This window comes from Etheostoma spectabile, chromosome 18, assembly GCF_008692095.1.
Source record: "Etheostoma spectabile isolate EspeVRDwgs_2016 chromosome 18, UIUC_Espe_1.0, whole genome shotgun sequence".
Classification (NCBI taxonomy): domain Eukaryota; kingdom Metazoa; phylum Chordata; class Actinopteri; order Perciformes; family Percidae; genus Etheostoma; species Etheostoma spectabile.
In genome coordinates, this window is record NC_045750.1 from 3,728,096 (window position 1) to 3,751,850 (window position 23,755).

At 42.3% G+C, this 23,755-nt stretch overlaps 2 protein-coding genes across 3 annotated transcripts; one reads left to right on the forward strand and one right to left on the reverse strand.

The window, feature by feature from the left end:
* Positions 1 to 671: 671 nt before the first annotated feature.
* Positions 672 to 17,289, forward strand: cebpz (CCAAT enhancer binding protein zeta). The gene is given in 19 exon segments (XM_032543790.1): positions 672 to 926; positions 1,866 to 2,102; positions 2,104 to 3,223; positions 3,226 to 3,352; positions 5,115 to 5,346; positions 5,954 to 6,122; positions 6,519 to 6,607; positions 7,058 to 7,111; positions 9,873 to 9,975; positions 11,300 to 11,356; positions 11,507 to 11,573; positions 11,962 to 12,074; positions 12,839 to 12,899; positions 13,390 to 13,577; positions 15,123 to 15,152; positions 15,602 to 15,709; positions 16,208 to 16,272; positions 16,353 to 16,434; positions 16,758 to 17,289. Coding segments are annotated over 19 exon segments (3,315 nt in total). The 5' UTR covers positions 672 to 674; the 3' UTR covers positions 16,919 to 17,289.
* On the reverse strand, positions 16,503 to 21,905 carry LOC116706827 (protein CEBPZOS). Of its 2 annotated transcripts, none has more exons than XM_032543869.1 (4): positions 21,760 to 21,905; positions 20,088 to 20,205; positions 19,920 to 19,964; positions 16,503 to 17,046 (listed from the first exon to the last, which is right to left on the reverse strand). In XM_032543869.1, the coding sequence occupies exons 2-4, from the start codon at positions 20,203 to 20,205 to the stop codon at positions 16,964 to 16,966; spliced, it is 246 nt and encodes an 81-aa protein (XP_032399760.1). In that variant the 5' UTR covers positions 21,760 to 21,905; the 3' UTR covers positions 16,503 to 16,963. The 2 variants fall into 2 exon arrangements, with proteins under 2 accessions (XP_032399760.1, XP_032399759.1); XM_032543868.1 differs by having other exon boundaries at positions 16,503 to 17,110.
* Between the last annotated feature and the right edge of the window lie 1,850 nt (positions 21,906 to 23,755).

The following is a 23,755-nucleotide window of genomic DNA, read 5'->3' on the forward strand; positions in this document are numbered from 1 at the left end:
AACATCCGGCTAATCTTTCACAATAAAACATCATCTGTGTAACATTTGTAGTGCAATTGAAATCTAATTATACAGTTTTTCTTTAAACTGATTTTAAAACAAATCTTAGTTTACTTGATTTGTGTGTTTATTCACTTTTGTTTGTGGGTTAACTTATATTATTAGCCAACATAGGAAGTAAGGCCATAGGAACTTAGGCTATAATATGGTCATCAGCAGAACCACTATATTTAAAAAGAAACTCTCATTATATCTGCTCCTTAAATCATTTATTTATTTTACATCTTTCGGCTGAGAGATGCTCCGCTTCGGTATTAACCATAGACCGTTAATATTAATCAACATACAGTCTATGATATTAACTATTTATTTATTTAATATTTTTTCTTGCGTTTCCTGTATCAAGTCGAAAAATGGTTAGCTTGACACGTCCAAGGAACGACAAACTCTCTGATTGGACAAACGATAGTGACGTAGAGCTAGACAAAACATTGCGATTGGTTTGGGGACAATCACTGATTGCTATTTTCGTTAAACATGTCCATAAAACATATTAAAACGACAGTAATATTTTAGTTACATTGCCCTACTTATATTTCCTTTTTAATAAAAACAAAGTAACTTACAAAAAAAAAAAAAAACTTAATTTTTACATGTCCGGAAACGCCGACAGAATGTCGTTTTCCACATCCGGGTCACGTTCTCCTCATGCTGTGGCAAGCATGGCGTCGAAAAACAAGAACCGAAAAAAATCCCGAGCGGGCAGTAAAGTGACATTTCAGCCTGAAGACAACGACATGGAGGCCGAAAACAGCGGCGGAGAGGAAGAGGAAGATCCGGCACATGATGGAGGTGAAGACAGGGGGAAGAAAGAAGAAGAAGAAGAGTTCAGTCTGGACGAAGTTTTACGGCTGGGAGGAACACAGGTGAGCTTTCCAGATAAAAACCTCTTCCCAGACAGAACTGCAGCAGGGCTTCTTGTTACTAACAGTGGTGGAAAGTACATTCATCAAGTATTCATTTCATATATATTATTATATATGAATCATTATATTAGAGTATCTTCTCTTCATGCCACTTTACCTCCAACTCAACTGCATGTGAGACTTACGTTACACGTTAAGATATACATGCAAAACATATTCACATTATTAAAATATGTGTCAAAAATTAAACAGTTTACACAAGTAGCTGAAACGGTTAATCGATTAATCACATCAGTCTGGTGTACACTGTTAACATGCATTACACCTAATCACTATGCTGCTATTAATCAGCACTCTCCAGTACTTCTTGTATATTATTACTATGTTGATTCTATTATTTTATTTTACTTTTTACTTTATGTGTTTGTCTTTATTGTTGCTGGCTGTCTTTGTGCTGCTGAAACAACTGAATTTCCCCTCTGGGGATCAATAAAGGTTAACTTATCTTAGTCGATCAACAGAGAATTATTCATTATTATTATTAATTATTCAGATAATTCTGATAAGCAAAAAAAAAAAAAAGGGTCTCTTCCTGGTTCCAGCTTCTAACTTCTAGAAACGGTGGATTTCTGAGGACTATGGTTCCCTGGTCCTCAGATCTCTGCAGGGTAAATCCAGACCGCTAGCTAGATCATCTGTATAATCTGAGTTTTCTGTTGCACGACGTACACATGTTCCACCGAAACAAGATCCTTCCCGAGGTTATTTTGCAGAGGCACCGTATGGTGATGCCTAAACAATTTTGATTGGTTAAAATAAACGCCAATGAAACCAGAGCCCTGGAACGCTGTGTTTGCTCGCCAGACCCGAGACTACAGAGTCACAGATATGCGTTGTAGTTTCTGACAATGTGTTTTTTCTTCTCTTGTCCGTCTCCAGGCCGACTACATCCTGCTCGCCGGCCTGAACGACACCAACGAGCTCATCGACGGAGGAAAGAAAGGAGCGATAGACGACCTGGAAGAGGGCGAGCTTGAGAAGTTCATCGCCAAACTGGGCGTCCGGGCGTACTCCGGCCTGCAGGTCATCCCGGACGAGCCCGAAAGTGACGCGGCAGCCGGCAGTAATACGGAGAGCAAAAAGGCCAAAGCAACGAAAGCGACGTCGTCCGAGGATCACGTATCCGAACGTAGAACCGCGGAGCGTCTCCGGCCAGCGGGAGGAGAAACCGAAGGCCAAGAAGAGTAAAGATGCCGCGAAAAAGAAGCAGAACGTATTTGAGTTCCAGCAGCGACAGATCCTGCTGATCAAACCCGGAGGGAAGTGGTTCGACCTGGAGTACGCGGCGGAGGGCTCGTCGGCGCCGCAGGACCCCGTCCTGGTCTCCCGGTACAAGGCGCTCGCCCAGCAGCTGTTCGAGGCCGACGTGGCGCTCTACAAGAGCAAGAAGAACCTGCAGAAAGGGGCCAACTCCAACTGGATGAAGACGGTCGTCTCCTCTGGCGTCCTGGCCGACAGGATGGCCGCCATGACGGTGCTGATCCAGGACGCGCCGGTGCACACGCTGGAGCACGTGGAGAGCCTGGTTTCCATGGTGAAGAGAAAGGGCAGCCGGCGGATGGGTCTGATGGCGCTGGATACGCTGCGCGAGCTGCTTCTGTCCGACCTGCTGCCGGAGCACCGGAAGCTCCGCGCCTTCGCCGAGCACCCGTTCGACCAGCTGGAGGAGAAGGCCAGCGGTAACCGCGACGCCCGGGACCGCCGCCTCATCCTCTGGTACTACGAGCACCACCTGAAGCACCACGTGGCCGAGTTCGCGGCGGCCCTGGACACGGTGGCCCACGACACGGTGGCGGCCACCAAGGCGAAGGCCCTGGCCACCGCCTACGAGTTGCTATGCAACCGGCCGGAGCAGGAGCGCGCGCTGCTCATCCAGGTGGTCAACAAGCTGGGCGACCCCGAGTACAAGACGGCCGCCAAGGCGTCCTACCTGCTGGAGTCGCTGCTGCGCAAGCACCCCAACATGAAGGCGGTGGTGTGCTGCGAGGTGGAGCGCATCATGTTCCGGCCCAACATCAGCGCCAAGGCGCAGTACTACGCCGTCTGCTTCCTCAGCCAGGTGATGCTGAGCCACGACGAGGCCGAGCTCGCCGCCAAGCTCATCACCATCTACTTCTCGTTCTTCCGCGCCTGCGTCAAGAAGAAGGACGTCGAGTCGAAGATGCTAAGCGCGCTGCTGTCGGGCGTGAACCGGGCGTATCCCTACGCCGGCGCCGGCGACGAGAAGGTGAAGGAGCAGCTGACACGCTGTTCAGGGTGGTCCACCTGGTGAAGTTCAACACGGCCGTGCAGGCGCTCATGCTGCTCTTCCAGGTGATGGACTCGCAGCAGAGCATCTCCGACCGCTACTACGTCGCTCTCTACAGGTACGACTCCCTCAGGGTCCATCTGGGGCTAATGTTTGGGGGGGGGGGGGATCGATACAGCGTAGTATTGCGATATTTTCAGTGGCAATATTGTATCAATACACCAAGTATGGATCTTTTATTATAAACGTGTTGGTCAGTTTGTCCCATTTTGCATCAATAAGTTGAAGTGACGTGAACAAACAGAGAAATGTTTCTTTTTAGATAAAACAGATGTTGACACAGTTTTACTTTTGTCATCATTTGAAATTGGGAAAAATTAGAGGTTGGAAAAAAGGTTGTACATTTTAATATATTGCAGAATTTTGCAATATGTTTAAAATTGGGATGCTATTGTATCGGCAAGGCGTCTGGTGATTCCCACACCCGTCAAGAGAAGACATACGTGAGCCATACGTGAGGGGTGGTGATTCCCACTGCGATACATCAACCGATGTGTCCCTGAGCAAGGCACTTCAGCCCTGGTTGCTCCAGAGGCGTGTGACCTCTGACATATATAGCGATTGTGAGTCCCTTTGGATAAAAGCGTCAGCTAAATGACAAGTAATGTAACCTGACACTCAGTGTTTCACCAAAAGACCAAGGTGATGTCCTCAAATGTCTCGTTTTGTCCACAACTCAAAGATGTTCAGTTTATTGTCACAGTGGAGAGCAGAAACTAGAAAATGTTCACATTTAACAAGCTGGAACCAGAGATTTTTAACTTTTTTTTTCATGAAAATCTCTCAAACTGATCAATCACTATACTTTTCCACATATAAATAATCTCATTCAGATCCACTTTATGTGCCACAGTTGAGGGGTAGTAAAGGCGTCTCACATTTTTAAGCCCTTTTGGTTCCAGATATCCCTTTAACTTCCTATCTACCTAACCGTACAGGATACCCCCGACTAATGGGAGCCGTGGGAATCACCAGAGGCCTCAAGATACGATATCATCACGACACTTAAGTCACGTATACAACATACGATAATATTGCGTTTGTTTTGTTATGAGATTATTTATTTTGGGCATTTTTAAGCCCTTATTTTCACAGGACAGCCGAAGACACGAAAGGGTAGAGAGAGGAGAGAGAGGGGAAGGACGTGCAGCGAAGGGTCGCAGGTCAGAGTTGAACCCGCGGCCGCTGCGTTGAGGAGGAAACCCCCACTCAAGTGCGCCCACTCCACCGACCGAGCTAACCCAGCCACATTATTGCGATTTTTAACATACTGCAATATTCTGCGAGACATTGCAATTGATAACCTTTTTTTCCAACTTTGTTCATCTCACTTCTCTGCAAAAATGGGATCGTCAAGCAGACACGATCGATACTTGGCGTGTTGCCACGGAAAATATTGTGATACTATGCTGTATCGGTTAGAAGTATATTGTTGCATAAAAGCAGAAGAAGTTTGAGGAAATCCAAGGTTTTCTTCAGAAAGGTTGTTAAGCCCGGTGGCAAGTGTCTTTTTTTCGACGCGGGCCCGGCCGGGGCCAGTCCCAGACGGATTCAATGTGAAATTGAGGATTTAAAAAAGCTATGAGGCCGATTCCATGGGGCCCGACTTTAAAAGCTAACTGGAGATTTGAAAGTGTTACTTCGTCTGCGTTTCAGACCGAGCCTCCACAATGTATCTGTAGTTTAAAAAATGTCTTAAAATACATTCCCGGTGGCTAAGGCCTGGTGGGGGGGCAGCTTAGGCCCGGAAGGCCACCAAGCAATAGTGAGATGAACATGTAAATGTTGACCCTTCTTCTTCTTCTTCTCCTACTCGGCAGGAAGCTGCTGGACACCGGGCTGTCCTCGTCCTCCAGACAGAGCATGTTCCTCAACCTGCTGTACAAGTCTCTGAAGGCGGACATCGTGCTGCGGCGGGTCAAAGCCTTTGTCAAGCGACTGCTGCAGGTCAGCTCCGAGCAGAACGCCAGCTTCGCCTGCGGGGCGCTCTTCCTGGTGTCGGAGGTCATGAAGGCCAAGCCCAGCCTCAAGGTCCTGCTGCAGGAGGACGGGGTGAGTAGGGTTGCCACTGAAATGCCTGCTGCTTCTCTCCGGTGCTCCGAAACAGACGTCGGAGGCAACCGAAGCATCGCTGCACGTGACGCTAGTCAACATCACACTTGGCAGCGGCTAACCGTTAGCCTACCGTTAGCTAGCAGCTGGATTAAACACATTTAAAATGCTGACGGCTAAACGGTGTTGCATGTACGCTGTAGAGGATTCCAGCACAGGACATCAGTCAGTCTGTGGTTCAACTTTTTGTTGTTTTAACAGCAATTTACTGGTGAAATAAGTTATTGTTATTCCATTTCTTTAATAAATTTAATACATTTCGGCCATACGCCCGTAGCAATAAGCAAGCCGTTCTTTACACTTGTGTTCTTCCATTTTTCTTTTTCAAGTATTGGTCCAGACATAGTTTTAAAGAACAAATGAAAGACACATGAAAGATGTAACTCATTGGTAAAAACCAATATATATCAATTCTAGGAAAAATAATTGATTTTAAATATCATGATACATACAATTGTATTGATTTTCTTTCCCACCCCTAGTGAATTTTTTAGTGTTTTGTAGTTAAAGTTTGATTTTAGCATCACTTTCTGTTGTGTTCCCTCAGGAGGGGGAGGAGGAGGAGGAGTTCAAAGACCTTGCGGAAGAGAAAGATGATGATGATGATGATGAAGAGGAGCGTTTTACGGACGCCGACAAACTGGAGGAAGGAGCGAGTGTAGAGACAGAGAAGGCAAAGCCCACTGCATCATGGGTACATCACCAGAACCTGGAAGGTGTGTGAGATTCAAAATCAATATTTGGCTTCAGTCACAGTTCTGTAATATTACAGATGTGGATGGAAAAGCTGAATTTAAAATGATGAAGAGCCAAAAAAAACTTCATGTGGTTTCTTACATTTTTAGCTAATCTTTAGCTAACAGATTTTGTCTGATAATTACTGCTGATTACTTTAGCATTTCCATCAAATCTTTTTTTTGGGGGGGGGTCCTGATGCATAGCAACAGCATAACTAGTAGTGGTTTGAATAGACATTTTATAGTAAAATTTGCATCTTAACTATTCTTACAGTCAGCGCTTGGGTGTAGTTTGGGTTATCATCGCTACATAACCATGTTCCCGTAGTTTTTCTTGAGTATTGATTGTTGTGTTTCCTCCCTGTTGACTTCCAGGAGGGAAGAGCGTGCACAGCTACGACCCGCTGCACAGAAACCCGTTATTCTGCGGCGCCGACCACTCGACGTTATGGGAACTGCAGAGGGTAAGAGAGAGAGAGAAAGACAGAAAGACAGAAAGATACGCATCGTAATAAACACAAAAGTGTTGACTCATCAATTAAGTTTTTCTTTAATACAGAGCAGGCTGGGCACCTGGTAGAGCAGGCCCCCAGATATAGAGGTTTACTTGACACCGCCCTGCGGCCGTTTGCTGCGTGCCTACATTTTTATTTTTTAACCATGAAGTTTCTTGAGATACATGATTTCTTTTTGAAGAGAAATGGCCAAAATAAAAACACACAAGTACAGGAAGTAGTAGTTTCAGTTCTTGAAGGGGAAACTCTTCATAAGTAAATAAATAGAAAGAATAAACAAAGAAATGTTCCCTCTGACTTTTATACAGTAAATAGAGATTAAACCTTTTTATATAAAAGTTTTCCAACACATCTAAACTTTCCTTCTCTTGAACGTTTCCCGTGTTTGTGTCTCTGCAGCTCGCCGTGCACTACCACCCCTCCGTGTCGCTGTTCGCTACAACCATCCTGCAGGTAAGACTTCTGGCGTGTTCCACTGCTTGGTACCTGCTCGCCTCCACTCCCCTCGCCTCCACTCCCGCCTCTACCGCCTCTACTCCCCTCGCCTCCACTCCCCTCGCCTCCACTCCCCTCGCCTCCACTCCCCTCGCCTCCACTCCCCTCGCCTCCACTCCCCTCGCCTCTCCCCTCGACTCCTCGCCTCCACCCCTCGCCTCCACTCCCTCGCCTCCACTCCCCTCGCCTCCACTCCCCTCGCCTCCACTCCCCTCGCCTCCACTCCCGCGCCTCCCCTCGCCTCCACTCCCCTCGCCTCACTCCCCTGCCTCGACTCCCCCTCGCCTCGACTCCCCTCCCTCTCCCTCGCCTCCACTCCCCTCGCCTCCACTCCCTCGCCTCTCCTCCCTCGCCTCACTCCCCTCGCCTCCACTCCCCTCGCCTCCACTCCCCTCGCCTCCACTCCCCTCGCCTCCACTCCCCTCGCCTCTACTCCCCCTCGCCTCTACTCGCCCCCCCCACTCCCCTCGCCCCCTACTCCCCTCGCCCCCTACTCCCCTCGCCTCCACTCCCCTCGCTCCACTCCCCTCGCCTCCACTCCCCTCGCCTCCACTCCCCTTCCTCACTCCCCTCGCCTCCACTCCCCTCGCCTCCACCTCCCCTCGCCTCCACTCCCCCCTCGCCTCCACTCCCCTCGCCTCCACTCCCCTCGCCTCCACTCGCCTCCCTCCTACTCCCCTCGCCTCCACTCCCTCGCCTCCACTCCCCCTCCACTCCCACTCCCCTCGCCTCCACTCCCCTTCCGTCCCCTCGCCCCACTCCCCTCGCTTCCACTCCCCTCCCCTCCCACTCCCTCGCCTCCCCTCCCCTCGCCTCTACTCCCCTCGCCTCTACTCCCCTCGCCTCTACTCCCCTCGCCTCCACTCCCCTCGCCTCCACTCCCCTCGCCTCCACTCCCCTCGCCTCCACTCCCCGCCTCCACTCCCCTCGCCCCACTCCCCCCCCTCGACTCCCCTCTGCCTCGACTCCCCTCGCTCTACTCCCTCGCCTCGACTCCCCTCGCCTCCACTCCCCTCGCCTCCACTCCCCCTCGCCTCACTCCCCTCGACTTCCACTCCCCCCCGCCTCCACTCCCCTCGCCTCACTCCCCTGCCTCCCCCCTACTCGCCCCTCCTCGACTCCCCCGCCTCCACTCCCCTCGCCTCCCCTCCCTCGCCTCACTCCCCTCGCCTCCACTCCCCTCGCTCCACTCCCTGCCTCCACTCGCCCTCGCCTCCCCCTCGCCTCCACTCCCCTCGCCTCCACTCCCCTCTGCCTCCACTCCCCTCGCCTCTCACTCCCCTCCCCACTCCCTCGCCTCCACATCCCCTCGCCTCCACCGCCCTCACCCTCTCCTCCACTCGCCCTGCCTCACTCCCCTCGCCTCCCCCCCACTCCCCTCGCCTCCACTCCCCTCGCCTCCACTCCCCTCGCCTCTTCCCCCCTCACTCCCCCTCGCCTCCACTCCCTCGCCTCACTCCCCTCGCCTCCACTCCCCCGCCTCCACGTCCCTCGGCTACCTTTCCCCTCGCCTCGACTCCCCCTCGCCTCACTCCCCTCGCCTCTCACTCCCCTCGCCTCCACTCCCCTCGCTCCACTCCCCTCGCCTCCACTCCCCTCGCCTCCACTCCCCTCGCCTCCACTCCCCTTGCCTCGACCCCCTCGCCTCCACTCCCTCGCGCTCCACTCCCCTCGCCTCCACTCCCCTCGCCTCTACTCGCCTCCACTCCCCTCGCCTCCACTCCCCTCCGCCTCCACTCCCCTCGCCTCCACTCCCCTCGCCTCCACTCCCCTCGCCTCCACTCGCCTCCCTCCACTCGCCTCCACTCCCCTCGCCTCCACTCCCCTTGCCTCGACTCCCCTCGCCTCCACTCCCCTCGCCTCACTCCCCTCGCCTCCACTCCCTCGCCTCCACTCGCCTCGCCTCTACTCCCCTCGCCTCTACTCCCCTCGCCTCCACTCCCCTCGCCTCCACTCCCCTCGCCTCCACTCCCCTCGCCTCCACTCCCCTCGCCTCCACTCCCCTCGCCTCGACTCCCCTCGCCTCCACTCCCCTCGCCTCGACTCCCCTCGCCTCGACTCCCCTCGCCTCTACTCCCCTCGCCTCTACTCCCCTCGCCTCCACTCCCCTCGCCTCCACTCCCCTCGCCTCCACTCCCCTCGTATCCATCCCCCTCGCCTCCACTCCCCTCGCCTCGACTCCCCTTGCCTCGACTCCCCTCGCCTCGACTCCCCTCGCCTCGACTCCCCTCGCCTCCACTCCCTCGCCTCCACTCGCCTCGCCTCTACTCCCCTCGCTCGTTGACGCCGTGTTTCAGTAGTTAGCCAACAGTGTTTTTATTTTATTTTTTGCTGCCTCCAGCTTCTTTTGGAACTAAATACAGAAATACTATATACTAAAAACAGCCACATGCTGAGAATCAAAAACAACACACCTTGGACGTTCTGTGTGTGTGTGTGTTGCGTTAGATCACAGCAGTTTACTGCGGTGTCGCTATGACAACCAGCCAGTACTAAATCTACAATGGAAAACGGCAGACGGGCCGAGCTGGTACCATGAAATGGAAAAGCGCCGTTTGATACTCGATGTTGAAGTGGTTTCATCACTTAGAGACAAAGAGCAGCTATCTCTAGGTGCCTGTGACGTTATTTCAACATTCTCTCTCTCTCTCTCTCTCTCTCTCTCTCTCTCTCTCTCTCGGGTTTCCTCCATAAACCATTTGAATCTGTTGTTTCTCAGGGCGGGTCCATCCAGTACTCAGGCGACCCGCTGCAGGACTTCACCCTCATCAGATTCTTGGATCGATTCGTCTTCAGGAACCCCAAACAGCTGAAGGGAAAACGTAATAACAACAGACTATATTTTATTGTAGATTATCATTTTTTTATCAAAGAGGCTCTAAACTACAGAGAGTGCATTTCAAGCAGCGCCAACGGTATGAAACCTCGTTTGAACGTGTAGTAAACATCGTGTGGAAGGATGAAAAGTTATCTTTGAATAATTTCTTAGTGTGTTCTTTTGTTTTGTAACGTTACATATTTACAGCAACATAGCGTCACAAATATTAGTTTTTATTAGGGCGTTCACGAACGTTAGCTTCTCTGTGTTGCCAGATCTCTCGAGAGTTTAGTCCTGAGACAGAAACAGGTTTCAAAACCATCTGGAAAATGCCATTTTAGTGTCAGAACGTTCTGGAGATATGGGACTTGTAGAGAATGGATCCAGTTTTTACTTTGGTGACTATAGAGTGAAAGGATCGCTCGTAATCTGTGTTCACGTTCACTTCTCCCGTTGGAATCAACCCACTCGGACGGGCCGCTGGTCTCTTAAAGAGGCGTGGCCGTGGCAACGCCCACGGGACACAGATACAGGAAACTACTCCGAGTTATGGCCCGTCGTCTCGGGTTCTATCAAATAATCGTTGTGCTAAATCTGAAGTGGAAAACACAACATATAAGGCACATTTATAAAAAAAACATTTTATTGGTTTAGCACTTTAAAGCTAATATGCATATACTTAGAAACTGACAAAGTGAGTCTGTTAAAGCTGTAGTGCGTAGTTTCTGTCCCCCCCATGAGGAGTTCTTAGTAATGACAACAACACTGTCGGCCCATCCACACTATACAAGCCTTCCGTGACCACGCACGCGTCCCCTCCCTCTCTCCATGCAGTTACTAGTAGCCAAGGAGGACAAGAAGGATTAAAAAAAAACAACAACAAAAAAACACGATGGACTCTTCGGAAGGGGTTGTTATCGTAACTCATTTGCCTTGAATGTAACAGACGTTCATTAATATCAAAAAGGTACGCACTAAAGCTTTAAGTATGTAATAAAAACAGTAAAAGTATGATAAGGCACATTAAAACCAGATATTTAGACAGTATGTTCTATGTTCAGCTACAGAATATGTTTTCATTCTGTCTTTATTCATACTCGAGATCATTGAGGGGCAAACTTCAGCTACAATGTCAACACAGAAAACACCATCATAAGAACAATGGAAAGACAATAAAAAAAAATTAGGATAATATCTGATAAGGATGCAAAGGAAAGTACGATAATGTAAAGCAATAACAAGCAGAAGGTTGCAGGTTTGCACTTTAAATAATGTCAATGTGTGAAAATATCTTGATTTCTGCTTTAATATTTAATTTTTTTTCTTAGAAAACACCGACTCTGCAGCGCTGAAGCCCAAACACAGTTCTCTCGTCTCTATACCAGGTGAGTTTCTATTGTTTTTATAACTAATTAATATATCTATCAATACCCATCTATAGGGAAGTGTGTGTTTGAATACAGTGTGAATATATACACACACACACTGTGTATATTAGATTTGTGAAGTGATGTGTTGTCCGTTGTCTCTGTCAGTGAACTGTGAGGAGTTTCTGTCTAAAGAGGAGAGTCAGGTCGCTGTGGATGAAATCTTCTTCCATCGGTGAGTTTGAAACCCTGTAATAGAGTAGTTATTGACAAAATGTAACTTATTATTTCTTAAATTATTTCTTCATCTTCACAGAGACACAACAACAACTACTTTACTTTGTGTTTGCAGTGGAAAACTATCTCCTGCTGAAATCAAGCTTTAGTTTCTCATATATATGTATGTATGTGTGTATGTATGTTTGTATATATGTATGTATATTATATATATATATATATATATATATAATATAGCAAAGACACAGGTACAAGATGGGAACCCAGGGAGAACAGTACAGAACAAAATTAAATACACAAAAAAAATCTCAAAGAAAGACATCCGGTCCCAGTTTGTGGTCTTTACATTTCTGCAGTTTTTGACCTTTTTTTCTTTTCTTCTCCAGCTTCTTCAGGAAACGTCAGCAGGAGAAGCAGCTGAAGGCTCGCCGGCCGCGAGGAGACGGCGATAACGACAGCGTGGAGGACGTGGACGACGAAGAGTTTGAGAAATTACTCGGTGAGTCAACTGAAGCCCTGCAGAGTCCCCGTAAAGGACTGCCTGCTCCAAAACCTTCAATAGTAACAGCACGGGAACAATAAACAACCAATAATGTATAAGCCATGAAACTAAAAGTCTGCATCATGTTTTAAAAAGAGTTCTTGTACTTTTACTTTGAAAATCTAAGGACGGAATAGCACAAATTCTTCATACTTAGAACATTTGCAGACTCCATCCTCTTTTGTTTCAAACAGATGTGTTTTGCATATTAGTTATTGCAAATTTCTATTTAAACATTAAGATTTGGGGCGCCTGGGTACCTCACCATGTAAAGCGTGTAACCCATATATAGAGGTTCAGACCTCGAAGCAGCGGCCGCAGGTTTGAATCCGACCTGCAGCTCTTTGCTGCATGTCGTTCCACCCCCCCTCTCTCTCTCTCCCCTTTCATGTCTTCAGCTCTCCTATTAAAAAACAAAAGGCCTAAAATGCTCCAAAAAAATTTAGACAAAGGGCTTGTAACCTGATTAAATAGAAAAAAACGATTTTTAAAATGTGTTACGGTAGAAACAATTACAATGACGTGTTTATTTTTACTTGTCTATTTGAAAATAATCAAAGGACTGCAAATAGGATTTTGGTTTGTTTTAAGCTGAATATTTTTTTTTCTCCTTTTGGTTCTGTTGTGCTTCAATCCCTCTTGTGTTAATGATTTAATCCAGTTTGAACTAGTTCTCCATATTTCGGTGTTTCTGTGACATTCTGACTTTGTTTTCCCAACAGATTCCTGCGAGGGAGACTCGTACTTCACGGACATGGACATCAATGATCTGGACTTTGCAGGGTGAGCACAAAAATTATTTTTTGGACATTTTTGGCCTTTATTTTTAACAGATAAAGATATGAAGGGGGGGGGGGGATGACACGCAGTAAAGGGCTGCAGGTCGGAGACCTCTATATTTGTGCACCTGCTCTACCAACTGAGCGGTCTGGACGCCCCGGCTCTCTTCTGTCAGGACCGTTAACTACCGCTCTTTTTAGACCTGGACCCTGTCTTCTTAAGTGACTGATGGGAACACCAATCTTTGACATTGGTCCAGATTTAAGAAATGCGTCCTCAGAGACGTTTTGTTTTTTAATCTTACTTATACCATGGTCTGGGTGAGTACTCGATTGTGATTGGCTGCAGGGTGTCCAAAAAAAAGTTACTTATTAAAATGGAGTTATTTCAACAACCACATTATCTCTCTCTCTCTCTCTCTCCTCTTCTCTCTCTCTCTCTCTCTCTCTCTCTCCTCTCTCTCTCCTCTCTCTCCTCTCTCTCTCTCTCTCAGTAATGTGAAGAGTAAAAAGGGGAAGAAAGACACGGAGGACTCTGACTCGGACGACTCGGACCTGGACGACCTGGACGACGAGGAGGTGTCCCTGGGCAGCATGGACGAGGAAGACTTCGGAGACGAGCTGGACGAGGACGGAGGGACGTTCGTGGATCCCGAAGGGGGTGGAGATGATGATGACGAAAGTAGGAAACAGTCTCTAATTCGTTTTCTGGTTCATGTGTCACGTAAAGGGTCATTTCAGGGGTTTTCAGCCTGGACCCTGTTTTCCTGGTTTTTGGTGTAAGTGACTGGTGGGAACAACACTATTTAAATTGGTCCAGTGTTACGCGTGAACGCTGCAACACACCGGGCTGCAATGTAACCTTTTTATTATTAGATTATTATTCTAAGTGTCTGACAACATTATGGAAAGGATTCCTTCAGAGATAGACCTTTTAAAACCTCTTTGAGACCTTTCTGTTTAACCAGAACCAGCTCTGAGGTCTCTGGACCTAAACCCACCAGACTCCATTTAAAAAAGCAATACATTTATTGTGTATAGCGCCAACTTATTTTCACATGTTTATCGGTTAACTATGTGTTTATTTCAACCAAAACTAGAGTTGGGATGGTTGGAAAAGTGGAAGGACGACCCAAAAACAGCTTTTCATATTTTTATTTTGTTTCTGTCGACTTTAAAAGTGTCTCTTATGATGCTAAAATGACTGTTTATTTAAATGGAGTCTACGACTTTTTAATGATTTTTTTCAACATACTATACTACGACTTTCTTTATGACTTTTCAGACATACTATATTATGACTTTTTTTGTTTTTTCAACATACTATACCATGATTTATTTATGAATTTTTTTCAACAAACTATACTATGACTTTTTTTTTTTTTTACATACTATACTACAACTTTATTTATGACTTTTTAGTTTTTTTCAACATACTATACTATGATTTATTAATGAATTTTTTTCAACCTACTACACTGACTTTTTTTTTTTTTTTTACATACTATCCTATGACTTTTTTATTACCTTTTTTGACAGACATACTGCGCTAGGACTTTTTAAGACATATGACTTTTTATGACTTTTTTTATGAATTTTCAACATACTATACTGTAACTTTTTTCGACATACTGTACTACGACTTTCTTTATGACTTTTCAGACATTCTATATTATGACTTTTGTTTATTTCAACATACTATACCATGATTTTTTTATGATTTTTTTTTTTTGACATACTATACTATGACTTTTTGGTGGGTTCAGCGAATGCAATTTTGCAGAAGAGTTTGTTTAAAAAAAAAAAAAGGATCTTACTCTTTAACAGAAAGGTCAACCTCCTTAGAAATTCTTTCCATGTTGTTGTCAGACACTTAGAATATTAATCTGAGCTTGTAAGCGGCAAAACAATCGCCCAATAATTAAGATTGTAGCTTGTTTTGCTGCTGCCGACTTCATCCTGGACCAATGTCAAAGACACCCAGGTCCCAGTCAATCAGTCACTTAGACACAGACATAGGAACATAGGGTCCTAAACTTTAACCTTTTAAATCCCTGCAAATTTAGGAATTTCATATTATCTACAACCTTATGTACATATTCTTGTATGTGCTTTCTTTCTAGTTTCAGTGAGTATGTGACGTTATTTTTGCTGTTCTCAAACATGTGATTTTAACAGTTTTAGTTGAATATCTTTCTTTTTTTAATTTATTTGCTTTCTTTTTCAGTTCCAGAGCTGGAGGATGCTGCATTCGGGGGTGCGTACAAGTTTACATACAACTCTTCGTCATCACAGTTTTCTCTCATTAATAAACGGATCAAATATACATCAACTACTTTATCAAGTTTTGTCTCAAAGTTCCTCTTAAAATATAACGTGAAACAAAACAAATGCGGGAACATGTGCACAGTAACAGTAAAAGAGTTATCACTGAAAAATCTTTTGTATTTTTACTTAAGTAAATACTCAAATGCTTTACTTTTACTTGTAATATAGTATAACTGTATTTCTACACTGTGGTATTACTACTTTAACTTAAAAGATTTGTAAGTAGTTTTTAGAGTAGAGCACCAAACCTACATTTCCATCTGAACTTCATATACATAAAGATCAACACAAGCATGATATTCTTGTCATATCTTTTACCCTTACAGAAGATTATAAATGTCACTTTACTGTTGTAAATGATGAAATGAAATGTTTTATGTGCAGATTCAGACGATGAGATGGACGTTCCAGACATCACTCCTCGTACCAAGCAGGGGAAAAGGAAAAGGAAATCCTCAGAGGAGGCCATCTTCTCTGGATCTTCAGGTTTGTTTAACTCATATTTAATGTCTTTTCATTTTTTACCTGCATTACAATTTAGAAAAATAATTGTGTTTTTACCTTTAGTCTGACTTGTGATGTTTCAGTTGCTGCGTCATTAGTGGAACTACCTGTACAGACAGATGTCATGAAATGGCATATGTATGACATTATTGGCGTTATCCAGACGCATAGTTGCTTTTTAGTGTGTTTATTAACGTTGTTTTGCCTCCATTGACATACGTTATCTTGCGATTGTGCGTGAATTTACTCCGTAGTGAGTAGTATGAAAGGAAAGTATGCGTAGAGAGTTGGTAGCCTGGTCCTACCAGACTCTGGACTCCAGGCCAGGCATGTTGGTGGGGGGGGGGGGGTATAAACTCAACCGTCGCTTCCTTCACACAATAACACGCCAAGGGACGTGTATGTTTACTTAAAGTCACGTTGACCTGTAAACTAAGTTTATCAATATGTTTTACTGATCGTTGCTCTTCCTTCTCCCAGGTCCAAAACAGGGAAAGAAGAAGAAAGGAAAGAAAGATGCGGTCATGTTTGTTTCTGCTGACGAGGTAACATATTATTTTGTTAATTCTTTCGACCTACGATTTATGACTTTACTCAACATGTTTTTTGTTTTTTTTCTTTTCAGTTTGGCTCCCTGTTGGATGAGAATGCCGGCTCTAAGTTCGACAACATCGGCCTGAACGCGATGGCCAACACTGACAAAGCAGGTAGGAACACCTGAGTGATCACTAATCACGAGCATCAGGCTTTCAGGAAAAAGACGAGACAAGGGGTTTTATTTAGTTTGCTGGATACCAGTCAGGTTTAATAACTTCTCCACAAAGAGAAACAGATCAGTTGAACAATAGTTGACTTTGTTTGAATAACACTTTCAGTTTAACTCAGTCAACCAGGGCTTTATTCTATTGGTCACATTTACTCTCCAAGCAGGCAGTGTTGACGAATTACAAACAATACATTCATTAAATATATATATCAAGACTAGATAGGAGGACTTAAAGTCATCACCACTCCCTGTTTATCCCTGCAGGCCTGAAGCAGTTGAAGTGGGAGTCTCAGCGCAACGACTGGATCCAAGGCCGCGACGTCAAGACGCTGCGCAGGAAGAAGACCATGTTCAACAAAAAGAAGACGTTTGGTCGAGCCAGGACAGGAGGCAAGACGCTCGGGCAGAAGAAGAGGAAAAAGTAGCAGCAGCCGCCATGTGTTTGTGGACTTTCAAGCTGATGGCCACTCTCAGTCCTGTTTGGCTGACCAGGCCTCGTGGTCACTCTCTCGGGTGCCGTAGACCCCCGCCCACTCGTTGGACTGGTAGTAAACTGGGAGGAGACAGGACCAGAAACTGGTTTTTGGATCTGGTCATTTGATGAACGTTACACACTGCTGTTAGAGAAGAGCAGTGTTTAGTTGGTTGTTTTTTATAAAAAGACTAATATACAGGATATTATGTCATGGTTACGTGTTTCCGTCTGCAAATGATAATATTCCAGTTTAAAACAAAACTACAGCGTTAATGTGCATCACTGAAAAATAAAGCTGTTTAAAATTTTATGATGCAGTTTGAGTCTGATATTGTTTTTTTTGTTTTTTTATCCCTGTCATAGTACTCTATGTTGTAGGGATTATATGTGCTGGGTAGCTCACCCAGTCGGAGCTGCCCTTTGCTTTGTATCACCCCCCCCCCCCCCCCCCCCAATCTCACTCCCCCTTCATATCTATCCACCCTCACTAAAAGCCCCAAAAAATAATCTTTAAAAAAAAGACTACAAAGGCTTTATTGGGGTCACTCAATTTTATTTTTATTTAAATAAAATCATGTCGAAATTTCATAAAAAAAAGTCATATATAGGTATTCAAAAAGTTTAAAAATGAAAAAATTTTTCTAAAAGTCAATTAGATTGGTTGAAAAAATTTATAAAAGAAAAGCCTAGTAAAAAAGGTTTAAATTTTATAAAAAGTAAAATATAGTATTTAAAAAATTCAAAAAATTTTTTAAAATTTCAGTATATATGTCAAATTTTTTAAAAGTAAGTTAGAAATTGAAAATTATAAAAATTTTGTATAGGAATTCAAAAAATTCATAAAAAAAAAGTAATTTGGGGAAAATTTTTTCAAAAAAAGCCCATAAAATTTTAAAAAATTTCTTAAAAAAAAAAGTTTTAAATTTTATGCCCCAATAAAAAACCCCCAAAATAAAAGGTATGTTTAAAAAGTTAAAAAAAAAGTCATAGTATTTTGGGTTGAAATTTAATAAAACGCCCTGGGAATAATTTTATATTAAAAAAACCCCGGGTCTATTTTACTATGTCAAAAAAATTCCTAAAAAAAAAAGTCATAGTAAAAGTTTTCCCAAAAATTTTCCCAAAAAAAAACCGAAAAAGGGTTAAAAAAGTTTTGGTATGCCCTTTCAAAAAAAAAGTCATAGTATGAAATTTTCCAAAATTTTGAAAAAATTCAAAAAAGTATTATGTCTAAAAAAAGCCCAAAGTATTTTTTTCCCAAAATATTCATAAAAAGCCCAATTAATTTTTTTAAAAAAATTTTCCAAAAAAAGCCCTAGTTTGTCAAAAATTTCATAAAAATTCAAAGTTAGAATGTAAAATATTCAAAAAAGCCCAAGTTAGATGTAAAAAATTTCATAAAAGTAAAAGTAATGGTAGTTTTCAAAAAAATTCCCAAAAAAAGTCTGAAATTTTAAAAGGTTTTTTTTAAAAAGTCATAGTATAAATTTTTAAAGGTCGAAAAAAAAAGCCCAAAAGTATAAAGTAAAAATTTTTATAAAACCCCCGTAAAGTATTTAAAATTTAAAAAAAGCCCCTTTTAATTTTTTTTAAAAATCTTTAAAAAAAACCCCTGGGATAGTTGTCATATTATCCAAAAAAAATTCATAAAACCCCGGCCCAAAATAATAAAAAAAAGGGTAAAATAGTAATGCCCCAAAATTTTTCTTAAAGTAAGTAATAGTAGTAAAAAAATTATAAAAAGTCATGAAATAGGGGAAAAAAAATTATAAAAAAAGCCCTACTTTTAAAAGTCGCAAAACTCCAAAATTTTTAAAATTAAAATTTTTGTCAAAAAATTCAAAAAAATAAAGTATGGGAAAAGTAAAAATTTCAAAAAAACTCAAAAGTATATTTAAAAATTTTTTAAAAAAAGGGTCATATTTAAAATATGTCAAAATATTCATAAAAAAGTCATAGTTTTTGAAAAAATATTCATAAAAGTCATGTATAGCTGTAAAATACCCCAAAAAAAATTCTTTGAAATTTATTTAAAAAAAATTTCTTTAAAAAGTAAAATTCCAAAAGAAATAAATTAAATATTATAAAACCTTATAAGTTGAAAAAAATTTTTTTAAAAAAAAAAAAAATAAAAAAGTAAAGGGGATATTTATTTAAATATTCAAAAAACCCCTTTCTACATGTCAAAAATAGTCATAAAAAGTAAAAGTCATAGTATAGTAACTCAAAATATTCATAAAAAGTAAAGTCATAGTATAGTATGTCAAAATATTCATAAAAAAGTCATAGTATAGTATGTCGTAAAAGTTATAAAAAAGTCATAGTATAGAATGTCAAAATATTCATAAAAGTCATAGAACAGTATGTCGTAAAAGTTATGAAAAAAGTCATAGTATAGTATGTCGTAAAAGTTATAAAAAAGTCATAGTATAGTATGTCGTAAAAATCATAAAAGTCCTACTATAGTATGTCGTAAAAACGTCCTAGTATACAATGTCAAAATATTCATAAAAAAGTCATAGTATATGTCAAAATATTCATAAAAAGTCATAGTATAGAATGTCAAAATATTCATAAAAAGTCATAGTATAGAATGTCAAAATATTCATAAAAAGTCATAGTATAGAATGTTGTAAAAAGTCATAAAAAGTAAAAGTCCTAGTATAGTATGTTGAAATATTCATAAAAGTCATAGTATAGTATGTCAAAATATCCGTAAAAAGTCATAGTATGTCAAATAAATTCATAAGAGTAAAAATTCATAGTATAGTACGTGGGAAAAAGTTATAGTACAGTATGTCATAAAAAGTCATAATGGAAATGTAATGAGTTGTATCTGAGATACTGTATTAAATACTGTAAAACACTGTATACTCCTAAATGTTGTCAACCCTGACAAAAAAGCACGTGCAATAACAAAAGGGACAGACGGAGGACGGACATCTTCTTACCCTCCAGAACTGACGGGAACCTCCGATTCACGGTGCTCCTGAAATCTGCAGGTGGAGCAAAGAAAACGGAGATTCAATCAGAAGATATAAGTCCCCCAAACACAGGGCTAAACGGGCTCCAGCACGTGTCGTAGCATCGGTTATCTTATCGTAGCGTTCTCCCGATACCTTGACTGTTGTTCATCATGTGAAACAGAGAGTACGCTCCGAAGACGCCCAGCAGCTCCAGAGCGATCACTCCCTTCATGAGTTTTTTGGCCAGAGGCTCCAGAGGTTTGGGCGGCATCTGAGGAGACGTCAACACAAACAAACACTGTGACATCACAGGGACGATAATGATACAAAATGATGAATAACAACGTAACCCATGACACCAATGCTATTTGTAGGGTACCGTGGGACGATTAGATTTGTGTTGCGATTTTCAATTGTTGCGATTCAATCCGGGGGTGTAACTTTGGGTGGGTGGGGGGTTGTTCCTCTCTATTCAATGCAATTTTATTTATAGTATCAAATCAAAACAACAGTTAGCTCGAGACACTTCACAGATAGAGTAGGGCTAGACCACACTCGTTAATCAGAATCAGCTTTATTTTGCCAGGTATGAGGACACATACGAGGAATTTGTCTTTGGAGCATCGTTACTCACAATGTGCTCACACATACAAAACAATCAAAACAATATATATACAAAACAATCAAAACAATATACACACACTAATATATACACAATGTTCACATACTCTAAACAGAAACAATATAAAGGCATGAGTGCAATGAAGAGTTGTGGAGCATAGGATACTGTGATAAATAGTATTATGTTATTATATTACAATATGAACAGTAATGTAAAGCTCTTACATAGCACTTTTCTAGTCTTGACGACTATTCAAAGCACTTTTTACTTGTCACAAGAACCATTCACACACATTCGTACACTGTGGGTTCAGGTTCAGGGTCTTGCCGAAGGACACTTCGACATGGGACTGCAGGGCCAGGGATTGAACCACCAACCTTCCGATTGCCAGGAGACCGCGCTACCACTGGGCCATAATGCACACAGCTCTCCATTTATTCTTTTTCACCATGGTGTGAACGTCAATTAAGAGACTTAGAGCTGTTAGTGAAAGGTTATTAGAGTGGCCATAATGTCTGTTTGTGTTGGCTGTACACTTTTAGCCTTTTGTATAATCAATAACATCGTATGTTATCGTTTGTAAAACATCTACACTTCCACGTGCATTAGAAGGATAGCCTTCATTATTAGACTCACGGTCCATAAAAACAACAACAACAACAAAAAAGATACAAATGCACAAGACAGACACCAATTAAACAAGACAGCTATGCCAGTAATCCCATAAGGGGGACTGGTATCGATCGACCTCGGGTCAATCAGATGTGAAATGACAGTTTCCAATACCACACAACAATAAGAGAACTGGGAATGTGACACAACACGTTAGCTACTAGCATCATAGCTACTAGCATCATAGCTACTAGCATCATAGCGACTAGCATCATAGCTACTAGCATCATAGCTACTAACATCATAGCTACTAGCATCTTAGCTACTAGCATCTTAGCTACTAACATCATAGCTACTAGCATCATAGCTACTAGCATCATAGCTAGTAGCATCTTAGCTACTAGCATCATAGCTACTAGCATCATAGCTACTAGCATCATAGCTTCTAGCATCTTAGCTAGTAGCATCATGGCTACTAGCATCTTAGCTACTAGCATCAATAGTTATCGAACAGATTCAGCCTTCATGAATGACCCTTGAATGGTGTCTTGTACTTCATGTTTACGTCCTCTTACTCTTAAATAAACTCACCTTCTAATTCACGGTGGAGAACAATAGCCGAACGAGTGTTAAGCAATAAATTAAAACAGTAAACAGTGTTGAAATAACGCGAAACCTTTGCAAAGTGCCCTTGTGTTTTACAAGTGAAGCAAGGTGTTACGGTCTGAGTGCAGTACGGAAGCTCAGCCGGGTCAAAAAAACGGCATTAGCGACTTTTTCACATTTAAATTGATTTTTGGACAAGAAAGACAAAAACAAACACAAAGCGAAAAAAGGAAAAATGCAAGACAGTTACTAAAAATAATCATACATCATGAACATACATAAATAAATATAAAATCTATAAATAAAATATTTAAATTAATAATGGGAGTAAGTGAGGTAATGTAGGGTGAAAGTTGATGGTACTTCAATTTGTTAAGCTATCACATGCTAATGTAAAAAAACTGATTTACCATTAAATAAATTCAATATTATATATTTTTGTCCTAATAAGGCTTACTGCTATTATTCTCCTATCATTCTTTGTGTAAAAAAAACCAATAAGGCCATTAAAAAGTATGTCATAACGCTATATGTTTGAATTATAACATATGCAAAAAGTATTTTATGTGACAAACAAATATAATAATAATTAGCTGTAGTTGCAGGAGCTTGCCGGTAGGTGTCAGTGTGGTTTCAGATAGGAGGAAAGTCCAATCAACAACTTTTCACCAGCAGAAACTGAAAGTGAAGACACATGTTCTCCTGAGAAGAGTCTGCAGGGGGAAAAAAATCATTGGTCAGTGAGAGAAAAAAAAACTCAAATCATGTGCAAGAAGCCAAATAATATCATTAAATTAAGATAACATAATATAAACCTTTGTTGATCACCAGAGGGAAAATGCAGGTGTTGCACCAGAACAAAGACAAATTTGTTCTACAAATGTAGACTAGACTACATTAAGTCCTGCTTAATGAAGGCAGCTCGGTGGCTAAGTGGTTAGCACTTCTGCCTCACAGCAAGAAGTTGTTTGGTTCGAATCCAGGTCGTAAAAACGTATGCATGTCTTCTTTCTTAAAAGACATGCATCCAAGGTAGGACTACAGTTGAAAACTAGCCAATTGGCTAACACTGGCGCATTTACAGAAATGTTCATTAATGTGCATTGTCCTAATCGAATAAAAAATAAATACAGTTGTGAGAACTTCCTCCAGCACTGCTGTAACTCCGCTATGAAAACTAGAGGCCATTACAGACCAACTGACTGAAGTGGTTTTGATGATCAATTCAACCATCGTGGTAAGGGTTATACACAGTATAAGGGTTGAATATATGTACAAATTGGGAATACAAAAATGTGCAACTACTAATTCAATTCAATTCAATTTTATTTATAGTATCAATTCATAACAAGAGTCATCTCGAGACCCTTTACAGATAGAGTAGGTCTAGACCACACTCCAGAATTTACAAGGACCCAACAGGTCTAGTAGTTTCCTCCAGAGCAAGCAACAGGGCCACAGTGGCGAGGAAAAACTTCCTTTTAGGCAGAAACCTCGGTCAGACCCAGACCCAGACCGACCCAGGCTCTTGGTAGGCGGTGTCTGACGGGCCGGTTGGGGTTAGAATAAGAGTGGAAATAACAAAAATAGAAAAAATAGTAGTTTGTAGCAGTTCTTTGAAGTAGTTCATGGCACAGCAGGACGCTGTGCGGCATTACTACTTAAGCAGTTGCACATTTTTGTATTCCCAACTTGTAAATATTCAAATATTTGTTATTGTATTTTACCCTATTATTATTTCATGTATATTGTATGTATGTATATTGCATCCTAGTATTTCATTTATATTTACATTCTGTGCAGTGGGACTGATTTTGCTGCTGTAACACTGTAATTTCCCATTTTATTGGGATCAATGAATATCTATCTATCTATCTATCTATCTATCTATCTATCTATCTATCTATCTATCTATCTATCTCTCTATCTATCTTCTATCTATCTATCTATCTATCTATAGCCAGGGGCGATTCTAGGATCA